We start from the raw sequence: 19,996 nt of genomic DNA, 5'->3' as shown, positions 1-19,996 counted from the left end.
GAGCCACTGTGCTCCACCAGTACTTTTTTTTAACTGGTGCCTTCCATCACTCTTTTCTTTCTTTTATCCCTCATTACTTTGGACCAATGCTCGGCTAATCCACTAATCTTCTCTGTGAGGTATTAAGTGATAAAGGCTTAAGGTGTTAGCATTCCCAGGAGCATATATCCTTTAAAGTGAAATCTGGAAGACCAAAAGTTGGCCAGAATCAGAATGAATGAATCTCACCAGGTAGAATTTCAGATTCTGCAGATTTCAGGCTAGAGGCTCAATTTGGAATTCTTTGAATTACTGGCCAAGAACAGCAAGTCAGCTGTTTTTAAGCAACAAGCCTGGAAAATTGATCAGTTGGAAGTCAAGGCAGCAAATATAGACATTGTCACTTCTCCTATATATCTCTCATTTATATGATAGTAATAATAAAACGTTCCTTGCAACTTCCAAATTTCAGCTCACTTCAACGCCAAATTTACCTTTATCTTTTTTTTCCCCCCCTGAATTGCTGGGTTTTCCTGCTACCAGATCAAGATCTTCATCAATTCCAACCTAACATCCACGGAGGCAAAAGCATGGGTCCACACACATACACGCGTGCACACGCACACACACACCCTCTAATGCTCCCGAATTCCATCCACTGGTCCTTTCCTAGGCAAATTCCTCCTAATTCCCTCTTCTACCTCTCACCCAGTCCTCTGCTTGATTTGTATATTCAGAGCCATTCCAATGACTGGAAAAACCACTGGTGGGAAGAGCCCAAAAGACTCTTTACCAATCTACCCTGATGACCAGCTGACAATTCTCGAGGCCCCATGCCTGTGAATAGGGCTTCAGAGGTTCAGGAGAAGCGATGAAATTTGAACTGAATTTTGAAGGTTGTGCAGGATCAACAGCAGCTGTCACAAAACCCTGTTTAGATCTCCCCTCCACATGCTCAGATAGCAGAAGGGAAAAACCTGTGTGCGGCCTCTTTCTCTTACTGTAATCTGGGTGGGCCTGCAAGCAAGTCCCACACTCAGACACAAATCTTCTATACGGTGTTCTTGGAACTGACTCTCCCTGAGACAGAATTGGTCAATATCTGAGTCCCAACCCTAGAGAGCTCATTTTGCCCAAATCCACACCATTCCCCAGACATGGCGATTCCCAATACCCTTGGCAGTCATTACCACTCAGCCACATTCCCTTCCAGGCCAACTCCCATCCCCAGAACTTGCCTCCACCCAAGAATCCTCCAACACGAGTCAGCCTTTTCCAGTTGTCACTTCTCAGGCACCAACACTAAGATATTGCCAATCTTTCTGCAGCTGCATTTCATCCAGTCTGTCCCTCTGTCCTAAGCAGTTTTGACTTTTTCAAATTCCTGACCTTTCTCCACCATTTTGGCAGCAGAGAGGAGCTCGGTATTCACTATCCACACAGCAGGAGGGTTATTATGGGAGGGACGCAAAGAGTAAAAAATAAGTTGGCACTTGGCTTCTGAATTTTAAGAGACACTTTGGAATCCATGGCAGAAGGAATAATTGGGGGGAAAACGTTGAATATTAGGAGCTGAGTTTCCTCTGGAACACAAAGTTTACGTCAGAAAAACCCAACAGATTTGGAAGAAAGCATGACAAAACTGGAGTGAGATTTTCTTTCTAGAGACGACATAAATATTCTTCAATTTGGGGGAAAGGAGATGGACAGTGTCAAACCCTGCTGAGCCTCTGAGAAAAGAGCTTGTACCCAGATAGGCTTGAGGGATTGGAGAGCAGAGATCTTAGTCTTGTTTTCTTTTCTTTTCTTTTCTTTTTTTTTGAGGAGTCTCGCTCTGTCACCAGGCTGGAGTGCAGTGGCGCGATCTAGGCTCACTGCAACCTCTGCCTCCCGAGTTCAAGTGACTCTCCTGCCTCAGCCTCCCGAGTAGCTGGGATCACAGGCACGCACCACTATGCCCAGCTAATTTTTGTATTTTTAGTACCATGTTGGCCAGGAGGTCTCCATCTCCTGACCTCGTGATCCACCCGCCTCGGCCTCCCAAAGTGCTGGGATTACAGGCATGAGCCACCATGCCCGGTCCTAGTCTTGTTTTCTGAGACTGGTTGAGGAGGGAGCCTTGCTTGTGGTTGTGGGGAGGTCTGAGCACTCCAGTGAGCAGCTGATTATTTCCCTGGGTGGCTGGGAATAGCTCGGGAGTGGCACTGACTGCCAGCCAACCTCCAGAGTTCCCATGGTTGGGAAAGAAGTAATAGCAGAAGGCAAGGCCGGAGCAATTCCTGCAATCCAGGCAGCATGCCAGGGTGGAGGGACACATCTATACACCAATGCCAGCATAAATCCACGATGATCAAGGACCAGGTACCTCTCTGTTGCCACCTGGAGCGAAAGCCTCTGGGAGCTTGGCTACAATCTTGGGGAGAAGATAGGGGGAGGGAGGAACATCTAATTGACAAAGAAAACCCCAAGAGATTGAGTTTTCCCTAAACTAAAACTAAGCTTTCTGCCATAGGGCCAATGGGAGTTGGAGACAGAAATTAACTGAGGGGAAAATCAAAGGAATGTTGTCAGTAGGTGTGAGCTGATGGCCTGTGAAATTTGGACCCACTGCATTATTTTTTTGGATACACTGCCCATGCAATTCTTTAATAACTTTTAAAATAAACTTTTATTTTAGGATAGACTGACATTTATAGAAATACAGAGTTCCCATATACCCCACATCAAGTTTCTTTTATTATTAGCATCTTTTATTCATATGGTACATTTCTCACAATTTAAGAAGCAATGTTGGTTTATTACTACTGACTAAAGTCCATATGTTTGTCAGATTTTCTTAGTTTTTACCTAATGTTCTTTTGTGGTTCCAGGATTCCATCAAGAACACTATATTGCATTTAGTCATTCTGTCTCCTCAGGCTCCTCTTGGTTGTGACAGTTTTCCAGACTTTCCTTATTTTTGATGACCTGGGCAGTGTGGGGGAGTACTGGCCTGGTTGTTTCTAGACTGTCCCTCAGCTGGGATTCATCTACTGCTGTTCACATGGTTGGATTGGAGTTATGGGTTTTTGAGAGGAAGACCACAGAGGTAAAATGCTGGTCTCATCACATCATATCAAGGGTACATAGCATCAACACGCCTTCCTGCTTCTGCTGTTCACCTTGATCACCTGGCTGAGGTAGTGTTTGTCACATTTCTCCACTGTAAACTTACTCTTTTCCCCCTCCTTTCCATTTTGTATTCTTTGGAAGGAAGTTACTATGTGCAGTCCACGGTTTAGGAGAGAGGAGTTCTAGTCCATTTCATGGAGGGCACAGTATCTACATAAATTATTTAGAATTGTTCCCAATGTATTTAGTTAATCCAATTGATTTACTTTTAAAAATAGTATATTATATATTACTTAATCCCACTTATTTGCTTAATCATTTATTTTCATCACTATGGACTCATGGATAGTTTATTTTATACTTTTGGTTATAATCACATTCTGCTTTATTTTCTTGCTCAAATCGTTTCAGCTTTTGCCACTGGGAGCGCTTTCAATTAGCTCCTGTGGGTCCCTTTGAGGTACCCCCACCACTGTTGATGTTGATTAAAAATTTTTCTTTTCATAGGGGGAGCAAATTCCTTACCTTTTGGCACAAGGTGCTCCAGGCACACCTTGAATATTTCCTGTTCCAGTCCTAGAATCAGCCATTTCCTCAAGGAGCTCTGGTTCCTTTTATTGGAGAATGGTATTAGAAGCAAGATCAGAGCGCTAGGTGTATCCGTTGCTACAGTGTTGTGTCTAGGCCCACTCAGCTGACAAAGCAAGGAGATACAAGTATGTGTACTACCCTCTATCTACAAATCTCTGTACAGACCCATTATATATATATGAATACATAATATAGATATAGACCCCAAACATGAGTCCATACCGATGTCTCCAACTCTAATTCTGTACCACAAGGATCACTCTAGCCTCTTCCTGACTGTAACCTCCCACTCCAACGGTGAAGATTTGATGGCCACCATCCACCATTTATATTTGTCTATTTCCAGTATACTCGTGTGGTGGTTTCACCACCCAGTTGCTTTTCATATCCCTTGCTTCCGTCTGTTTCCCCCGGCACTGGATCCTTTCACTCTCCTTGTAGCCGGGGCATAGGCGTTTTGAACTAGAATATTCGTCCAGCGCTGATTTGACACGGATCTTCTGCAAAGGAACATATTTTTTGGCCTCCCCAGACCTCGTCATCTTCCCCATTCATTCTGGCGGAGTAAGGACTGAGGAGCCGTGAACCCGAGGTTCAGCAGCCTAAAGTCCCCTGGGAGATGGGGATACACCGAGAGGAATCCCATCTTACAGGAGAGCTGTGTACCCGTAGGAGTATCGTGGACTCCAGGGCTGGAGTAGATAACCTGTTTTCAGGCCCTCTCTGTTCACTCAACAACTATTAAGAAGCCCCCTCCCCGAGCCAGGGCCGGCGCTGCGCCCACGAGGGAGGCACCCGCCCCGGACCGCATCACCCCGCCCTGCGGGCTAGACGACGAAACGCTTCGGCGCTCAGGGGACAGCGCTCCGGTGCAGGAGCTAGGGCCCCAGTGGGGGGCGCAATGCCGGGCCTGGGAAGGTCCGCTCGGGCTGGTCAGAGCTTTCCTGGTCCTTTCAAGGCTTGCAGCTGCCTGGGTGAGGGAGACCGAACCAAACCGAACGTTCCCGTAGCCTTCCTGCCGGCCCTGCGGGCGCCCAGCAGCCCGCCACGGCACCGCCCCTCCCGCCCCGCCCCTCCCCCAGGCTCCGCCCACCGCCGAGCCCACGCTCGGCCCCTGACGAGGTTCGCCGGAAATTCCCGAAGCCCCTCTTTTTTTTTCCTTCCTCTCCGTTCCCTGCTCTCCCTTTTCCTTTCACCCGGGTTCCCTCGGCCGTGATTTCCCCCTCCCCCTCCTTCCTTCCCCATTGAAATCAAGATGGAGGCTCGCGGCAGTCGCCGGCGCCCGTGATCCCGGAGCTTTCGCCGGCCACGGGCCCCCGCCCTCGCGACTGCGCGTCCGGGCGGCGCGCACTGCTGCCAGCGCTCCGGCCGGCGCCCCGGAGGCCGTGGCTCCGTGCCCCCGCCCCTCGGCCAGCTCTCGGCTCCCGGGCGGAGTCCTCGTCTATGTGGGCGCGCTCCTTGGGCCGAGCCGCCGCCGCCGCCCCCCGCCGCCCCGGGGCTCTGCGTCCGCGCGCCGGGCGCGGGCAGCTGGGTGCTCGGCGCCGCCAGGCCCGGCGCAGAGCGGGCGGCACGCGGCGCTAGGGGCGCGGGGCCCGAGGCGGGCGCGGCCGCGGGCGCCGCCGCAGCCATGAGCGGCAGCAGCGGCGGCGCCGCCGCCCCCGCCGCGTCCTCCGGTCCCGCCGCGGCGGCCAGCGCGGCTGGCTCGGGCTGCGGGGGCGGTGCCGGCGAGGGGGCCGAGGAGGCGGCCAAGGACCTGGCCGACATCGCGGCCTTCTTCCGATCCGGTGAGTGCAACAGCGGCTGGCCAGCCCAGCGGCGCTGCCCCAAGCGTTCGGCCGATCCGCCGCGGAGCTGCCGAGCTCCGGCCACCACGCGCCGGTGCCCACCCGTCCGTCGGGGCCCGCACGCTCTCGCCTGGGGCCACTGCTTCCACGCGCCGGGGCTGCCCGCCCCACATCCGCGTGTCCCGCTGCCCGCGCAGCCCGGCGTGGGGCAGCTTGGCCCGAACGCCACCACTTCGCCTTCCCTACACCCGCCCCTCGTTCCAGGGCAGAATCCCCCGGTCTCCCGCTCCCGGCAGCCGCGGCTTCGCGGGCTGGGGCGCCGGCTCTTTGTCTCTTTCGCTGGAGGACCGAGGAGGCGGCGGCGGAGATGGCGTGGGCGGAGGCTCTTACCCCGGAGACCGAGCGGACTGAACCGGGGCCGGTCCGGGACGGGAAATTGGTCTCTGATCTGTGCCTGTTTGTGCCTGATTTGTACCTGGACCCTCCTCGATCCCAGTAGCAGCCGGGTTTCTTTGCTTGGCCCGCTAGCCTGTCATCTCCCCAGCCTCGGTCTACACTTCTGTGAAACGGAGCAGTCACGGCATTCACTGCCCAGGGAATGGGGACGGTGGCCGAGCTGAAGCTCGGAGGGCCGGGAGGCGCGGTGAGCCATTGTCTCTGGGGACGACCCGGGAGGGTCAGCTGGGAACGTGGCCCCGGGGGGGCAGTGCGGGACTAGGGCTTGCGGGGCACTGCGTGGGTGGCGTGGAGGTGGAGGCAGTGCTAGGTGGCCCCGAGTCCACCCCGGCGTGGAGGAGGTGGCCGCGGGAGAGGCGCGGGTGGCGACCGGTCCGTGGGAGGGGCGCCGGGTTTGCTGCGCAGGGGGCGTGACAGGGCGTCCCCGGTACCCCAGCGGCGGCGCCTCCTCCCGCCCCGGCCCAGATCCCGCGCGAGCCGGGCCCGCGTCCCCGTGTCCCGCGTCCCCGCGCCCAGTCCCGTCTGCTCGCGCGTCGGCTGAACAGCAGCAGCAGGAGGCGGCGGCGGCGGCGGCGGCGGCGGCCTCGGGGCCCGCAGCCCAGAGCGCAATCCTTAGCGGGCCGGGTGCGGGGCAGGGAGGATGCAGACTCTGCGTTGGAGAGCGGAGGAGGGCGGGCCAGGTCGGGGCCTGGAGAGGCGGGCGGGGGTGCTGGTGGCGGCCCCGGGGAGGACGGCAGGGCTGGGGACACCGACGGGCCGGGGGAGCAGTCCTGCACTGGGGGACGCGCGGGAGGTCGGCGGCTCACGCTTTTCCGTGGCCTCTTTGAAAATCACCTCCCCAGATTCGGTGAGATCAGTTCCACAATCCGGGTCACAAGGAGCAATTGCAGCGGGAGGGCGATGGTGAGAGTGAGAAGTTAGCAGTGCTGGTAGATACCTGGTTTAGTACTGTCTTCCCTTGGTTGTCTTGATCTTTGCTAGGCGGGGTTATTTTTGATTCATTTTAGCAGATTGGTTGTGGCTAGGAGTGACACAGCCGACTGTCCAGTGTTAGCTTGGGATTAATCTACTCCCCAGTGCTCACTCTCCTTGTGAGGTCCCTGCAGAAAGCAAAGGTTAGGAAAACATGAGCTCCTTCTAAAGAAAGCCACCCTCCCCCCCCCCAACCTTTTTTTTTTTTTTTTTTTTCGGTGCGACTGGCCAGGTAGAGCAGCCCCGTCTTACCTCTTAATAGCAGAACTGGGACGTATTCCATTCATGCCCTGAAGCTAAAGTCTAGCCTGTCTTCTTTTTCTCTCTACCACCTGTCACAGAATAATAGATTCTGTGCAGAATTCAGCTCCTCTACAGCTGTTAGAAAGGCTCTTCTGCGTTGGAGATGGATTTTTTGGTGCTTGTGAGACCAGGCTTTTTTACATCTCTATTATGCATAGTAGAAAAATCACTTCTGCTGCTGCTAAGAGCCCTCCCTAAAAGACACCGAAGACTTGCTGCCTGTCGGCGTGACTCTCTCCAGGTGTTGTCGTCTGCTCTTGGCTTTGCTTAGGCCTGTGCTGACCCCGCCGCTGGGGCTCCTGTTCATGTTCCGTTTGGGTCAGAACCAGGTAATGTTGCTCACTGGTTTGTTCCTTTCTTCCCCCCTCTGAAATGACAAACTTAACTTTTAGTTGTTTCACTTAGAACCAGGAGCCAGGGCAGAACTTAAGTGGGTATCATCAGATGCAGCGTCCCATTCCGGGGATAGCCTGGAACGTCTTTTTAAAAGTGAAATCTCCTTTGGGCAGCTCTGAGTCCCTGACCTAGATCTTGGCTCTAGCATCTAGGCCAACGATGTCTAGCAGGGGGCAGAGAGGGGCCATTCTGTTGGATGAGTGGGTGTGGGAGTGGGGTTTGAACGGTCAGGGCTGACCAGGCGAGGAGGCTGAGGAGAATGCAGTCAGATCCATCAGAAATCTGGGTTTCTTTTCTAAGACGCAGAAATATGGGAAAATAGGTTCTCATTGACCGGGGAGGACAGATGAGGGTGTGTTTTTGAGCCTGGTACTGAAAGTGCCAACCTGACTTAGACAAAGGCTTTCCATTGGTGGCCTTTCCTTTCTCAGCCCTGAAACTCTGCGTGGCTGCCTGGTTTTCTTTCTTTTTTTAAATTCCTTCTTGTTGCCCGCATTCGACTTTGTCTTTGTAGCCACAGATTGAAAACTAATACCAGTGGTTGGGTGAAGAAAGAGAAGACTTTAATAGAACTTTTAAACAATTAAGGGAAGTTCAGAAATAGAGTGAATAGTCCTGTGATTTCTCCATTACTGGAAATGCTCACATAGAGGTGCTGTCACCTGGCAGGGTTTGGAGCTGGGCTCAGGGGGCAGGACTGCTGCCCTGGAGAGGGGTCCAGGAGATTACCTTGGGGCTGTTCCCCTTTGCCTGTGGACTCTGGCTTTCTCTGAGCCCTCAGTGCCTAATCCTTGTTCTCCGCTTTTCTTTGGGTAGTTCAGGGCTCCGGAGCCCTGGTGCGCTTCTCTGCTGAGTGTCCACCCAGGTTCACCTCACCCAAGGTCTCATTTCTTATGCTGTCATTCCGTTCTCTGCTCGGGACCTTGGCACTCCCTATTCATTTTGACCATCCTGATCACCTATTTATAGACCTGGCATGAAGCAGGCAGGCCAATTAGTGTTCAAGTGGATTGAGTTGTAATAATGTGAGTCAGGTCCTGGTGCTTGTGTGTTAAAGAGCAGTGAGAGATTTTCTGCAGGTGTTAGTGAATTTTGAACTTCACTTTTCTCCTTTGCACAGAGCTCAGCACAGTAAAACCAATTTCAATGCAAAAGCAAAAAACAAAACAAAAAAAAAAAGGACACCACAAAAATGAGCTACTCTTGTTTTAATTTTATTTTACAGTTGAGAAATCAGCCTTAGGGAGGTTTCATGACTTGCCCCCAGACTGGAACTTGGGTGGAGACAGAGTCAGGGCCCTGGTCCCTGGTGCTGTTTCCTGGTCGCCTCTCATAGCCAAGACGTTGCTTACATTAGTTCTCAACCCCACTGGGACCAATCATTTTTATTGCCAATCTATTTTGGGGCTCTGTTCTCGTGGCAATAAATCATTCTTTCAGCGCTCCCTATTTAACCTTGCGAGAGAGTGTGTGCGTGGTGGGGGTGCTTACATAAATGCATTATTTTTAACCTGCCTGGCACTCTTTAGGTTGGCGTTAAATGAATATCTGGAGAATAAAGGTTTGTGGTTATTCTGAAGCATCACGTCCTGTCGTGCTTGGTTTCTTTCATTATTAAATCTTATTCTGGACTCCTCCTGCAGCCCCTCTCCTTCCAGGGAACATGTGAAGAAAATCAAGTCTGTTAGTGAGGGAGAAGCACATATACCTTTATATGTTTTGATATGATGGTTTCCTCAAGGAGTATGGAGGGAAGCTTTTCTTCATATTTATGCCTTTAACACCGCTGAGGTAGTTGGCCCGGGGCGGGCTGTGCTACTTCTGTTGGTATTCAGAAGCCTGGCAGCTTTGGTGGTTGTGAGCACCGATAATGATTGTATTACAAAGTGGGTCCTTGTTACCCTCAATATTTTGAAAACGGAAACTGAAGGAAATGTAATTGATAGTGAATGTTAGTTTCTCCTTTTTAGGTGGCACAGTTTTAGAGGAAAGCAAGGAGATTTCTAAAATTCCTGTAAGTGACTTTCGAAAAATTAAAGAAGTGCAGTAAAGTCATCATTGAAAGAAGCTTTTCATTGAGACCTTGTAAACGGACGTATTGATGTGGGGTATTGTATTTTTTCCCTTCACAATTTAACTATTTAAGATTCAAATGAAAATTTAAAGAAGCCATTTCCACCATTTAAATGATTAACCAAGATTTAAATGAAGTCGGTGGTGGTGTTCAAAATGAAGCATGTGGTTTAAATATGTTTCCTAAATGTATGCTGAAAATAGGTAATTTCAGTGGCCTTTTTTGACCTTTTAAATGTTATGATAAATTCGAGATTTGTTCTGAACTGCGAGTGAAAGATGTGTTTGAAGCTGTCATAATCTAAGTCAGCTGTATTCAATATTTACTTTTAAGTTTATTTACTTGACTATCGAGAAAATAAAATTGTATCTCATATCCTTGGCAGAATTTCAGAGAAAAGTCTAATTCTTAATAGCCACACTTTACTGCCTGGTAAACTCACTGCTGTTGATAGGGATGAGCTGTGTTTTACTAGAAAAAGCAGTGATAACACCCCACCCCCCATTCCTCCTCAATTCTATAATGAATTGGCTTTTATTTCCTTAAGTGCATTGTCTTGACAAAATTTGAAAAAACTGACAGGAAATAGTGTCAACTCCCTGGACAGTGAAGACTTGGATTTGCGGGAGAATCCCAGTGTATTCTGGTGGAAAGTGAGTGCTCTGACCACGTCCTCCCATTTCTTCCAAGTACTCAGCTAAGTAGACTTGGCCAAACTGACAAGGGTGATGGTGTGGTTGGCCTGGTGGATGGAGATGCTGTGTTTTGAATCTTCTCAGCCTCATTTTAATTAATGGGCTGCAGAGACCAGCCTGGGTCTCCAGCTGGAGCAAGGGGTAAGCGGGTTAGATGTGCAGCTACAGGGTTCTCTTCATCCTTTTCCAGTTCTGCTTACGTGCTGTTCAGTGGGCCACTGGGAGAGGGAATGAACAGGGAGACTTCCCAGTGACCCTTGCACTTAGGAATTCTGGCTGCTGTTACTCAACGGGAGCGGTTCTGGGAATTCCTGTTGCTGTGCCTCTGAACTGAGGGGAAGGGAGCACAGAGGAGTGGCCAGAGGCCTGCGGGGCCCTGCATGTGCTGCTGGCTTCCTGCTGGACCCCTGGTCTCCTCCCCCTGTGCCCACAGAACAGGACTTTGCTCTCACTGCCAAGGTGCCCAGCTCCCTGCCAGTTTGTAAATCTCAAAGGGAGATACCTGGCTAGACTCTCCAGTGGGGACTCCCAACTTTTTGATGTTACTGAGCCTTTTGTGCAGACAGTCTTGCTTATGGGGAATCTTGCTCTCGCGTTTAATGGTTAACAAGTGCATAAACACTCATTTTCACTTCTCATTCATTCATGGAAACAATTTGCTTACTGAATAGTTGTGTTGTTACCTGAATTTCCTCTTTTCTGTCCCCTCTCCACATAAGGAAGCCCCTTGAAACCCAAATTACTAACCACCTGCCCCCGGGGAAAGGTTGTATGTGGGGGGAGAGAGAGCAAGCCAGAGTGAGGCTACGAGCCGGGGGGCGGAGGGCATTGACCTCTGAGATTCCTCCCTGTGCCATTTGATGACAGAGGGACTGTGGAAATGTAAAACCTCGTTTTGGTGATGAACATACTTGAGTTTTAGATTACTGACTCTTTTAATTAGCCACATGTCTACTCTTGTCTGGTGGGGGAGGATTGCAAAGTAGTCTAGAGCTGGTGTTTTGGAGGCATCTTCCTATTTGGGCTTTGTCATAAATGAGTGCATTTTAGCAGTTACACTGACAGAGAAAGCTTTCATGAAAACTTAGTCAACCCAAAGACTGGATTCCAGGTCTGGGGTACTTTGGCTTTGCGGCGTCCACATGAGTTGATCAGGCTTGTTTTCTCACAGTTTGTAGCCCTGCTGTGGACAGGGATGGATTGCAGGAGGTTTCTCTTGGGGAGGGGTTTCAGTGAGCGGCAGCAGATTTGTCCTGGCCACTCTGTGGACCCCCTTTCCTGAAAGGAGGGGGAGTTAGTGCTGCTCCATTACTGCCTCGCTGCGGGGAAGGCCAAGGGTCCCATTGCTGTCTGTCTGTTGTTGTTAGCATTGAAACTGTGTAGGTGTGGATAGATCACAAACTATAGTACAGCCATTTCATTAATGTTGAGTGAAAGAAGACAGTCTCAAAATGCCGCATGCTGTGTGAGTTTGTTTATATGACGTTGACAAAAAGAACTGTAGTAACAGAAAGCAGATGGTCATTGATTGCCAGGATTTGGGGGCGTGGAGGAGTATGGCTACAAGGAGGCAGGAGGCAGGTGAAGGATGGGGAACTGATTTGTATTCTGGTCGTGGTGGCTGCATATGTTAAAATTCACAGACCTTTACACACACACACACACACACACACACAGTTTAACTGCATGTTATTTTAAAATGTGACATTAAAAAAAGACTAATAATAAACTGGGAGAAAATCTATTAGATCAAAGGATTATGTATATGTGATTAATAAAGGGCTCCCTCAAATCAAGTAAGACAAGACAATCTAGAAAGAAAATAGGCAAACAATTCAAAGAAGTATGAATGGCCAAAAAATACATATTCAGCCTTACTAGTATTCGAGGAAATGCAGATAGAACCAATGATACCAACAAAAGCCAAAGCTGATATAGAAATTATTCTCTAAGTAAACTTGAATAAAATTGAGTTAATTTGGAAAGATTTTATATTGATTTGAAAGACAGTTAATACTTGCGTTCATACTTTGCTATGTAGGACCTACCTTCTTATAATTGCCAGGGGTAGTCTAGGGTAACGTTAAAGGTAGATAGGGGGAAATAAAGATTCGTTCCTGGAATTCTGTAATACGTGTTAACTTGGAAATCCATCTGGTGTATAAGTCAGATTTGCTGACTTAAAAGACAGTAATCTTTAGCTAGGGACAGTTACCATTTTTGCTGCTTCAAAATTTCCCACTCCTGTGATTTGTGCTGCTGTCCAGATCGAAGATGACAAGTGGCCCAAGCAGGATGATCTTCAGCACCTCATAGTTCCTGGTGCGAAAGAAGAAGCTTCATCTGGAGGGCTTCGTTCCTACATGAATATCTGAAGGATGTCATTTGCCCTCTGTTCTTAGGCATTCTTGTATATAATTGACAGTGACGTATTTCACAGTATTGACAATTAATAAATGAATTTGTGAAGTGTTAGCCCTACCTACTTTTAGGACTCATAACCATAAAATAAAGCTATGTGTGAACTTGAGAAAAACACAATTCAAATTTAAACGTATAATCCTAAAATGTTTTTAGGTGGGGTTTGTTGGTGCCTGGTTTTCCATAGTGTGTGTGTGTATGTGTGTGTGTGTGTGTGTGTGTGTATGTATGTATGTATGTATATCTCTTGGAAAGTCATAAAATGCCCCACTTTGGAATTCTGTGGAATAGGTGATTTCAGTGCAAGAATGAATGAATGTATCGGAGACTAATATTTGAAACCTGTTTTCAAAGAACTCATGTTTGCTAGTATATATGAAAGGACATGTATAAATGACATGAATGCTCAGGCAAAATGTTTAGATTGTAATTTGAAAATGATGCATATGAGAAGTCATTAAGATGTTGGTCAAAACTGTGTGTGTATAAATTGATCTCCATTGTTTATTCATTTTGCTCTACTTCCTCTTACATTGACCCATCCACTTTTTCAAGTTCACAATGATTATTGCTGCTGCCATTGAAGGACGCCACTGATACCTGTGAGAGGGCACTCTTTGGCATTTGCATTCTGCAAGTTTTGCATTTTCTTATTTGTGTTTACTTTTTTTTTTTTTTTTTTTTTTTGAGACGGAGCCTTGCTCTGTCGCGCAGGGTGGAGTGCAGTGGCACGATCTTGGCTCACTGCAAGCTCCACCTCCCGGGTTCACGCCATTCTCCTGCCTCAGCCTCCCAAGTAGCCGTGACTGCAGGCGCCTGCCACCACGCCCGGCTGATTTTTTGTATTTTTAGTAGAGATAGGGTTTCACCATGTTAGCCAGGATGGTCTACATTACCTGACCTTGTGATCCGCCCACTTCGGCCTCCCAAAGTGCAGGGATTACAGGCATGAGCCACCATGCGCCCGGCCATTGTGTTTACTTTTTTAGTTCATCCTTGTTCTGCAGGACAGATACGCCAGGGCGTGCAGGAATAGCATAAAACATTCTGTTGTTTTTTGGATAACTGTATTAGTTTAAATTTTAAGTGATAAGGACCAAAAACTACAATTCCTCTATTTTTTATTCTGAAGCTACCACACAAATATTGAAAAACAATGCTTTGACTGGAGTGTTACAAATATTTCCACCTAGCTAGCTTTACACAATAAAACCTCTAAAGTGTAAATTGCCCAATATTTTGACATCTAAATAACTGGAAAAAATCCCTCATTAGTCTAATAGTAAACAAATAGATTTCTCATTTGTAGGTAGCTTTTTAAAAGATTTGAATTCATGATGATGAGAAATTCTTCCCAGCATTCGCTGCCCTTTTCAGTACCAGAGTGATGAAAGCTGGCATGCAAGGGAGCATTCCTAGCTCAACACACACACACACACACACACACACACACACACACACACACAAACCCAGATTGCACAGGGGCAGGATGTATTTCACAGTTTTTTGTGTTTTTTTTTGAGATGGAGTCTCCCTCTGTCGCCCAGGCTGGAGTGCAGTGGTGCAATCTTGGCTCACTGCAACCTCTACCTCCTGGGTTCAAGCAGTTCTCTGCCTCAGCCTCCCGAGTAGCTGGGATTACAGGCGCCCGCCACCACGCCCAGCTAATTTTTTTTGTATTTTTAGTAGAGATGGGATTTCACCATCTTGGCCAGACTGGTCTTGAATTCCTGACCTTGTGATCCACCCGTCTCGAGGTTCCCAAAGTGCTGGAATTACAGGAGTGAGCCACTGCACCCGGCTGTATTTCACACTTTTTAAGAGTCACTTCACCTCCATCTACATTTTGTTGCACTTATCCTAATATGCCTTGGGTCCAGGAACCTGGAGAATGGGCACTAATTTGATGGTTTTAGGCTGTACCTCTTACTCACGTGCCAATTCAGATCAGCGCATCCTGATGGGTTGCCCATAGGAGAGCTGCTCTTCTTGGCAGGGGCTTCACTGTAGAGTCATTTAGTGCCAGAATTTTGTTAGTTGGTCGGTATACATATTATTTTTCCAATATTTAATTGCAGAATTTGCAGGATTCATTGTTAGGCCTTTCTCTCATACCTCATGGCATTGTTTATTAGGTCCAGCTTCAACTCTGCTGGAGGCTGAACTCTCATAAGGTTCAGGCTGTTTGTGAGATGGAACTGTCCACTGAACCAAAGAGCTGGAAACCTTTGAAAGCCTTGCAAGGTTGAGGTGAAATCACATAGATTTGCGGTGATAACCTGCAGAGTGGACATGGAGCCTTTGGAAAATAGGATGGCAGCCTCGCAACAGCCTGCCACTGGCCGTGCTTGCCACACCCTTGCTATCCTCTAAATCTTTAACAGCAGCTGCCAGGGAGCAGCATGAGAGGCCGGGACCCCTGTCACCGGGGATGAGATAGCACCTTTGGAATTGTGCTCCATAGGAAAGTAAAATAAGCGCATCTGCAAAGTAGTAACCTGCTTGCAATATCATAGGATGAGATTTAAGATACTGTTTATTTCCTTTTCTCCCAAAGCTGTAAGTGCCATCCTCTCCTCTAAGAAAACCTGGTAAAATCTTCCTCTTCACTGTTATCTCTGTACTGCCACCACTGGGTTTACCATCTGAGGGCCTGTACTTTGCCAGTCACTGTGCAGAGTGTTTTATATACTTCTCCTTGTATAGAAGCAGCTCCCCCTCCCTCAGCAGGTGCATGCCATTCCTGGGTTGTGGATGAGGATGTCTGCTTCTGGTAGGGCAAGTGACCTGCCTGCCCCATTTGACTCCGTTTGTGAGGGCTTGAGTTGGAATTTAAGCCCAGGGCTGGCAGATTACAAAGCCCCCTCCATACCCCTTCCCTCTCTAATGGAGGGAGAGAGTAGATGTGACCCCTACTCTATACAGCATCCCACAGCCTCCTGGATTTTCATTTTAAAATCCTGAAAGTTGAATTTGTGTATACTCGTGTGTTGAGGATCAAAGCTATAATTTACAAGTCTCACACCAAATAAAAGTTGAGTGAAAGATTCCAGGCTATAGCAAGTATTTTTCTCATGTTGGTTTGGGCCCTGTAATTTAGTTTCTGTGCCTTTCCTCTTCTCACCTAATTAAAACCGATGTTACCTTTTACATAAATAACGCCAGCAGTCCCAGCTTTCCAATGCAGGCATGTTGGCTCTGTTGAGTTTTACAGGCTCCCCCGGCTCACGGTCTGGGGAGAAATTCTGATTGAAATCTTGGCCCTCTGTTTTCTTGGCTGTCTGGACTTGGACTGAAGCGCTGGATAGGAAATCTCTGTGGCCGTTAACGTGGGGGTGGGGAGGACGGGAAGGGCGGGGAGAGGCTGGCTGGGGAGAGAGGTTTCTCAGCTCTTGCTGTGTGTGACACATTAGAACACTACGAGGGCTTCCTTTCTAACTTAGGAGAGGAACAGGGCCAGGAGTGAGAGGGGCAGGAGGGCGCCACTGAGCTGCTTTTTTGGGGTCGGTTTTATAAAATGGGTGTGGTCACTCTTGGTTTTGCTATATATAGCTGTTTCGTTGTAGCCACTCATTTTTTTGCTGTTATTCATCAAAATGTGCATGTAGATGATATTTAGTCAGGGGAAGCAGGGTCATTTCCTTCCCACTGCCTTAGGCACGTGTCCTAGGCCGTTCTGTGTGTGGGTTGCGTTCTCGTCAGCCACACCTCATGTGGTCCCCTCACAGTCAATGGCATGATTTTATGGGATGCCCGCTCAGGTTTATGCCCACATAAAACTTCTGAGCTATTGTTTTCCAGCATCATTTCCACACTGGGAATATGCTCTGTTTTTCTGTGCGACTCCACGTTTACTTTGGAGTTTTAATATTTCAGTCAGGATGATTGAAATGTTGGTCTCTTGAAGGCAGACATTGTATTGTATAATCAGAAGGTAGATTGCACTCTAAACATTTACAAGTCACTTCCTCCTAGTTTGCCCTAGGAGTTTCTCAAACTTTCAAGCTTTTACATTTTTATGTAATTCTTACCTTTAGAAGATTTCTAGAATTAAAAGGATTGGCCTTTAAGACCCTGGATTGCTTTTGACCTGCTATTGTAGTATATCTTTTATTTTAAACTAGTAAAGGTGATACAAAGCTCAGGTCTGAATTAACTTAGTTGAATTGTGATTTTGCTGTTTATTTTTATTTTTATTGTTTTGAGACAGAGTCTCCCTCTGTCACCCAGGCTGGAGTGCAGTGGCGCAATCTTGGCTCACTGCAAGCTCCGCCTCCCGGGTTCACACCATTCTCCTGCCTCAGCCTCCCGAGTAGCTGGGACTACAGGCACCTGCCACCACGCCTGGCTAATTTTTTTGTATTTTTAGTAGAGACGGGGTTTCACTGTATTAGCCAGGTTGGTCTCGATCTCCTGACCTCGTGATCCACCCGCCTCGGCCTCCCAAAGTGCTGGGATTACAGGCGTGAGCCACCGCGCCTGGCCTTTGCTGTATAGTTTTTGGTCATTTAGTTGGTCCATGTATTAATTGTGGATTGCATCCAGAGTTATTTTGGAGGGGGTAAACTCTGAGAAACCAGAGCTCATCATGCTCAAACAAGCAAGAACAGCCTCAGATCTCAGTTGTAAGTATTTCACCACTTCTGCTTTGTCTTCCTCTGTCTCTCTTTCTGGATATAGATAATTTACATATTACCTTGTTTCTGAACCATTTGAGAGTAGGTTACAAATACGATGATGTCCCTTACCTCTAAATGGTTCAGTGTGTATTTTCTAAGAGTGAGAACATGCTCTTACATAGTGATCATAATCAGGAAATTAGTTTCGATACAATATCATGATCTAAATCACTAACACCTTATTTTTTTTTTTTTTTTTTTTTTTTTTTTTGAGACAGAGTCTCGCTCTGTCGCCCAGGCTGGAGTGCAGTGGCCGGATCTCAGCTCACTGCAAGCTCCGCCTCCCGGGTTTACGCCATTCTCCTGCCTCAGCCTCCCAAGTAGCTGGGACTACAGGCGCCCGCCACCTCGCCCGGCTAGTTTTTTGTATTTTTTAGTAGAGACGGGGTTTCACCGTGTTAGCCAGGATGGTCTCGATCTCCTGACCTCGTGATCCGCCCGACTCGGCCTCCCAAAGTGCTGGGATTACAGGCTTGAGCCACCGCACCCGGCCACTAACACCTTTTTACCAATTGTCTCTGGATTGTCCTTTTTGGCAGTTAAAAAAAATTATGGTCCAGGATATCATTCAGGACCATGTTACGTTTAGTTTGTTGTGTGTCTTCCATTTCCTTGCATTCGGAGCATCTCCTCAGCCTGTCTGTCTTGTTACCCTGATAGTTTTGACAATTACAAGGTGGTTATTTTAAAGACTGCCCCCCAGTTTGGGTTGCCCGATTCTCATGAGTAGATTCAGGCTGTGCATTTTTGGCAGAAGGGCTGCATCCTTTTTGGAGCATCGTGTCTGGGAACATGTGATACCCACTGTCCCACTGTGCTGATGTGCACTTTGATCACTTGGTTCAGGTGATGACTGGCAGGTCTCTCCACCTTATTTGTCCCTTTGTCATTGGTTAGCATTTTGTGGGGAGATAATTTGAGGCTGTTCCTCTTCTCCCTTTCATTTGCTAGTTGTAGCATCCATTGATAATCTTCGCCTGAATCAGTTGTTAATATGATGGTTGCGAAATGTTGACTTTTTTCCCTAACTTTGTAATTCTTTTTGTATTTAGTTGACTTTGTACTGTAAGGTAGAGCTTTCCTTCTCTTCCACTTATTTATTTATGTAAGTATGGCCTCAGGAATTCCTGTTTTATGCGATGAGCTATAATCCTTTGCTGTCACTTAGTTGGATGCTCTAATTATCTAAGATTTGGCTAGTGGGAGCCCGTTCATCCTGGCTCTTTTACCTTTTGTGACTTGTCTCCATCATTTTTTGGAGCAGTTTCTTACTTTCTGGCACAATAAACTGTTCCAGGTGCACCTTGCGCTTTCCTTGCCCCAGTGCTGGGATCAGCCATTTCTCCAAGGAGCCCTTGGAGAAATTTCATTTTAGTAGGGAATGGTATTTAGAAACACGATCTAGGCATTAAGCTGCAGAGTTGTCATTGCTTTTAGGGCCTCTCAGTAGACAGAGCTAAGAAGCGTATGCGTGTTTGTGTGTGTATGTACGCATACACATAGACGTTAATTACACATGTGCACACGTCCTCTCGGTAATAAAAACCATGTGTTTATACTCAGTGTCTCCAATTCCAGTACAGTACCGCAGGGTGCATTTTAGTCTTTCCTCTTCCATATTTGTAATTCCCTTCTCTGACAGTGAAAATCCTGGCTCCTTTTATCCTCTGTACCTTTACTTACTCACTCAATCCTCAGTATGCAGAACCTAATTTCAGAATGCTAACCCATACTGCAGTGATAAATGAACCTCCACCCCCAAGTTTAAACTGTTCAAATCAGCAGTTAGTGGTCAGCTTCTGTTCAGCTCAGTGCCTTGTCAGTTAGTCATCCAAACAAAACAGATGAAGTAATGCTCTGCAGTTCCCCAGGGGCATGTTTGAGAAAAGAGCTGCCAGACTCCATCAACAGCTTACTTTCTGGTGATGTCGAAGCACAAAATTGAAAAATCAGGAGTCTCCAGAAAAGAAAGGGAGATTAATTTCGTACAGTTTATAAAAAGGACACCTGTTGTGGGAAAAACAGTTGGTCATCTTCATCTCAGCGTACAAATTGCCAAAGAGAAGAAATAAAAAGGAAAGTGGTGAGCCAGTGAGAATGGGTGTGTAGAGGAGGATGGGTCAGGCGGACCTTTCTCAGGGATCCACTGCATTCTACAAGTAGGAGAAGAAGCTGAGTTCATATGTTGGAGTAAGCTGTGAGTCATGACTTGAAAGACTGTTGCTTACTGCCCTTCATTGACTAAATATTTCTTCTCAGAAACCACCTGCAGTAAATTCAAGGCAGCTCTGTTTCAGCCTCAGTGCGGGATTTCTGGGAACTGAGTTTATGTGCACTCAGTCCCAGAAATCATGGAATGGTGGGTGAGATCTTACGATTTCATTTGCTGTTCTGTGTTTTTCTTCTCTCTCTCTCTCTCTCCCCCCCGCCCATCCCCCCCCCCCCCGTCTTGCTGTCTCTCTCCCTGTCTCCCTCTCTTTCCCTGTCTCTCCCTCTCTCTCCCCCCATCTCTTCCTTTCTCTCTTTCCTTTGAGA

The 19,996-nt window shown here is 47.8% G+C and overlaps 1 protein-coding gene across 4 annotated transcripts in view; it reads left to right on the top strand.

Moving 5' to 3' along the window:
* The first annotated feature begins 4,819 nt into the window (after window positions 1-4,819).
* Window positions 4,820-19,996, top strand: part of TRIO (trio Rho guanine nucleotide exchange factor) — a 369,149-nt gene continuing 353,972 nt past the window's right edge. Inside the window, exon 1 of one of the 4 annotated variants that reach the window (XR_012092813.1) lies at window positions 4,820-5,465. Coding sequence is in view for 2 of the 4 variants with exons in the window: in XM_073014830.1 (XP_072870931.1) it covers window positions 5,309-5,465 (157 nt within the window). In the remaining 2 variants the exon portion in view is untranslated. Of the gene's footprint in view, window positions 5,466-6,546; window positions 6,602-7,501; window positions 7,526-19,996 lie in introns of those variants that run through there. The other 3 variants (XM_073014830.1, XM_007961240.3, XM_073014831.1) reach the window with 3 other exon arrangements.

The sequence above is a fragment of the Chlorocebus sabaeus genome, chromosome 4 (genome assembly GCF_047675955.1).
Source record: "Chlorocebus sabaeus isolate Y175 chromosome 4, mChlSab1.0.hap1, whole genome shotgun sequence".
Lineage (NCBI taxonomy): Eukaryota > Metazoa > Chordata > Mammalia > Primates > Cercopithecidae > Chlorocebus > Chlorocebus sabaeus.
This window is presented reverse-complemented; position numbering and strand designations above follow the sequence as displayed.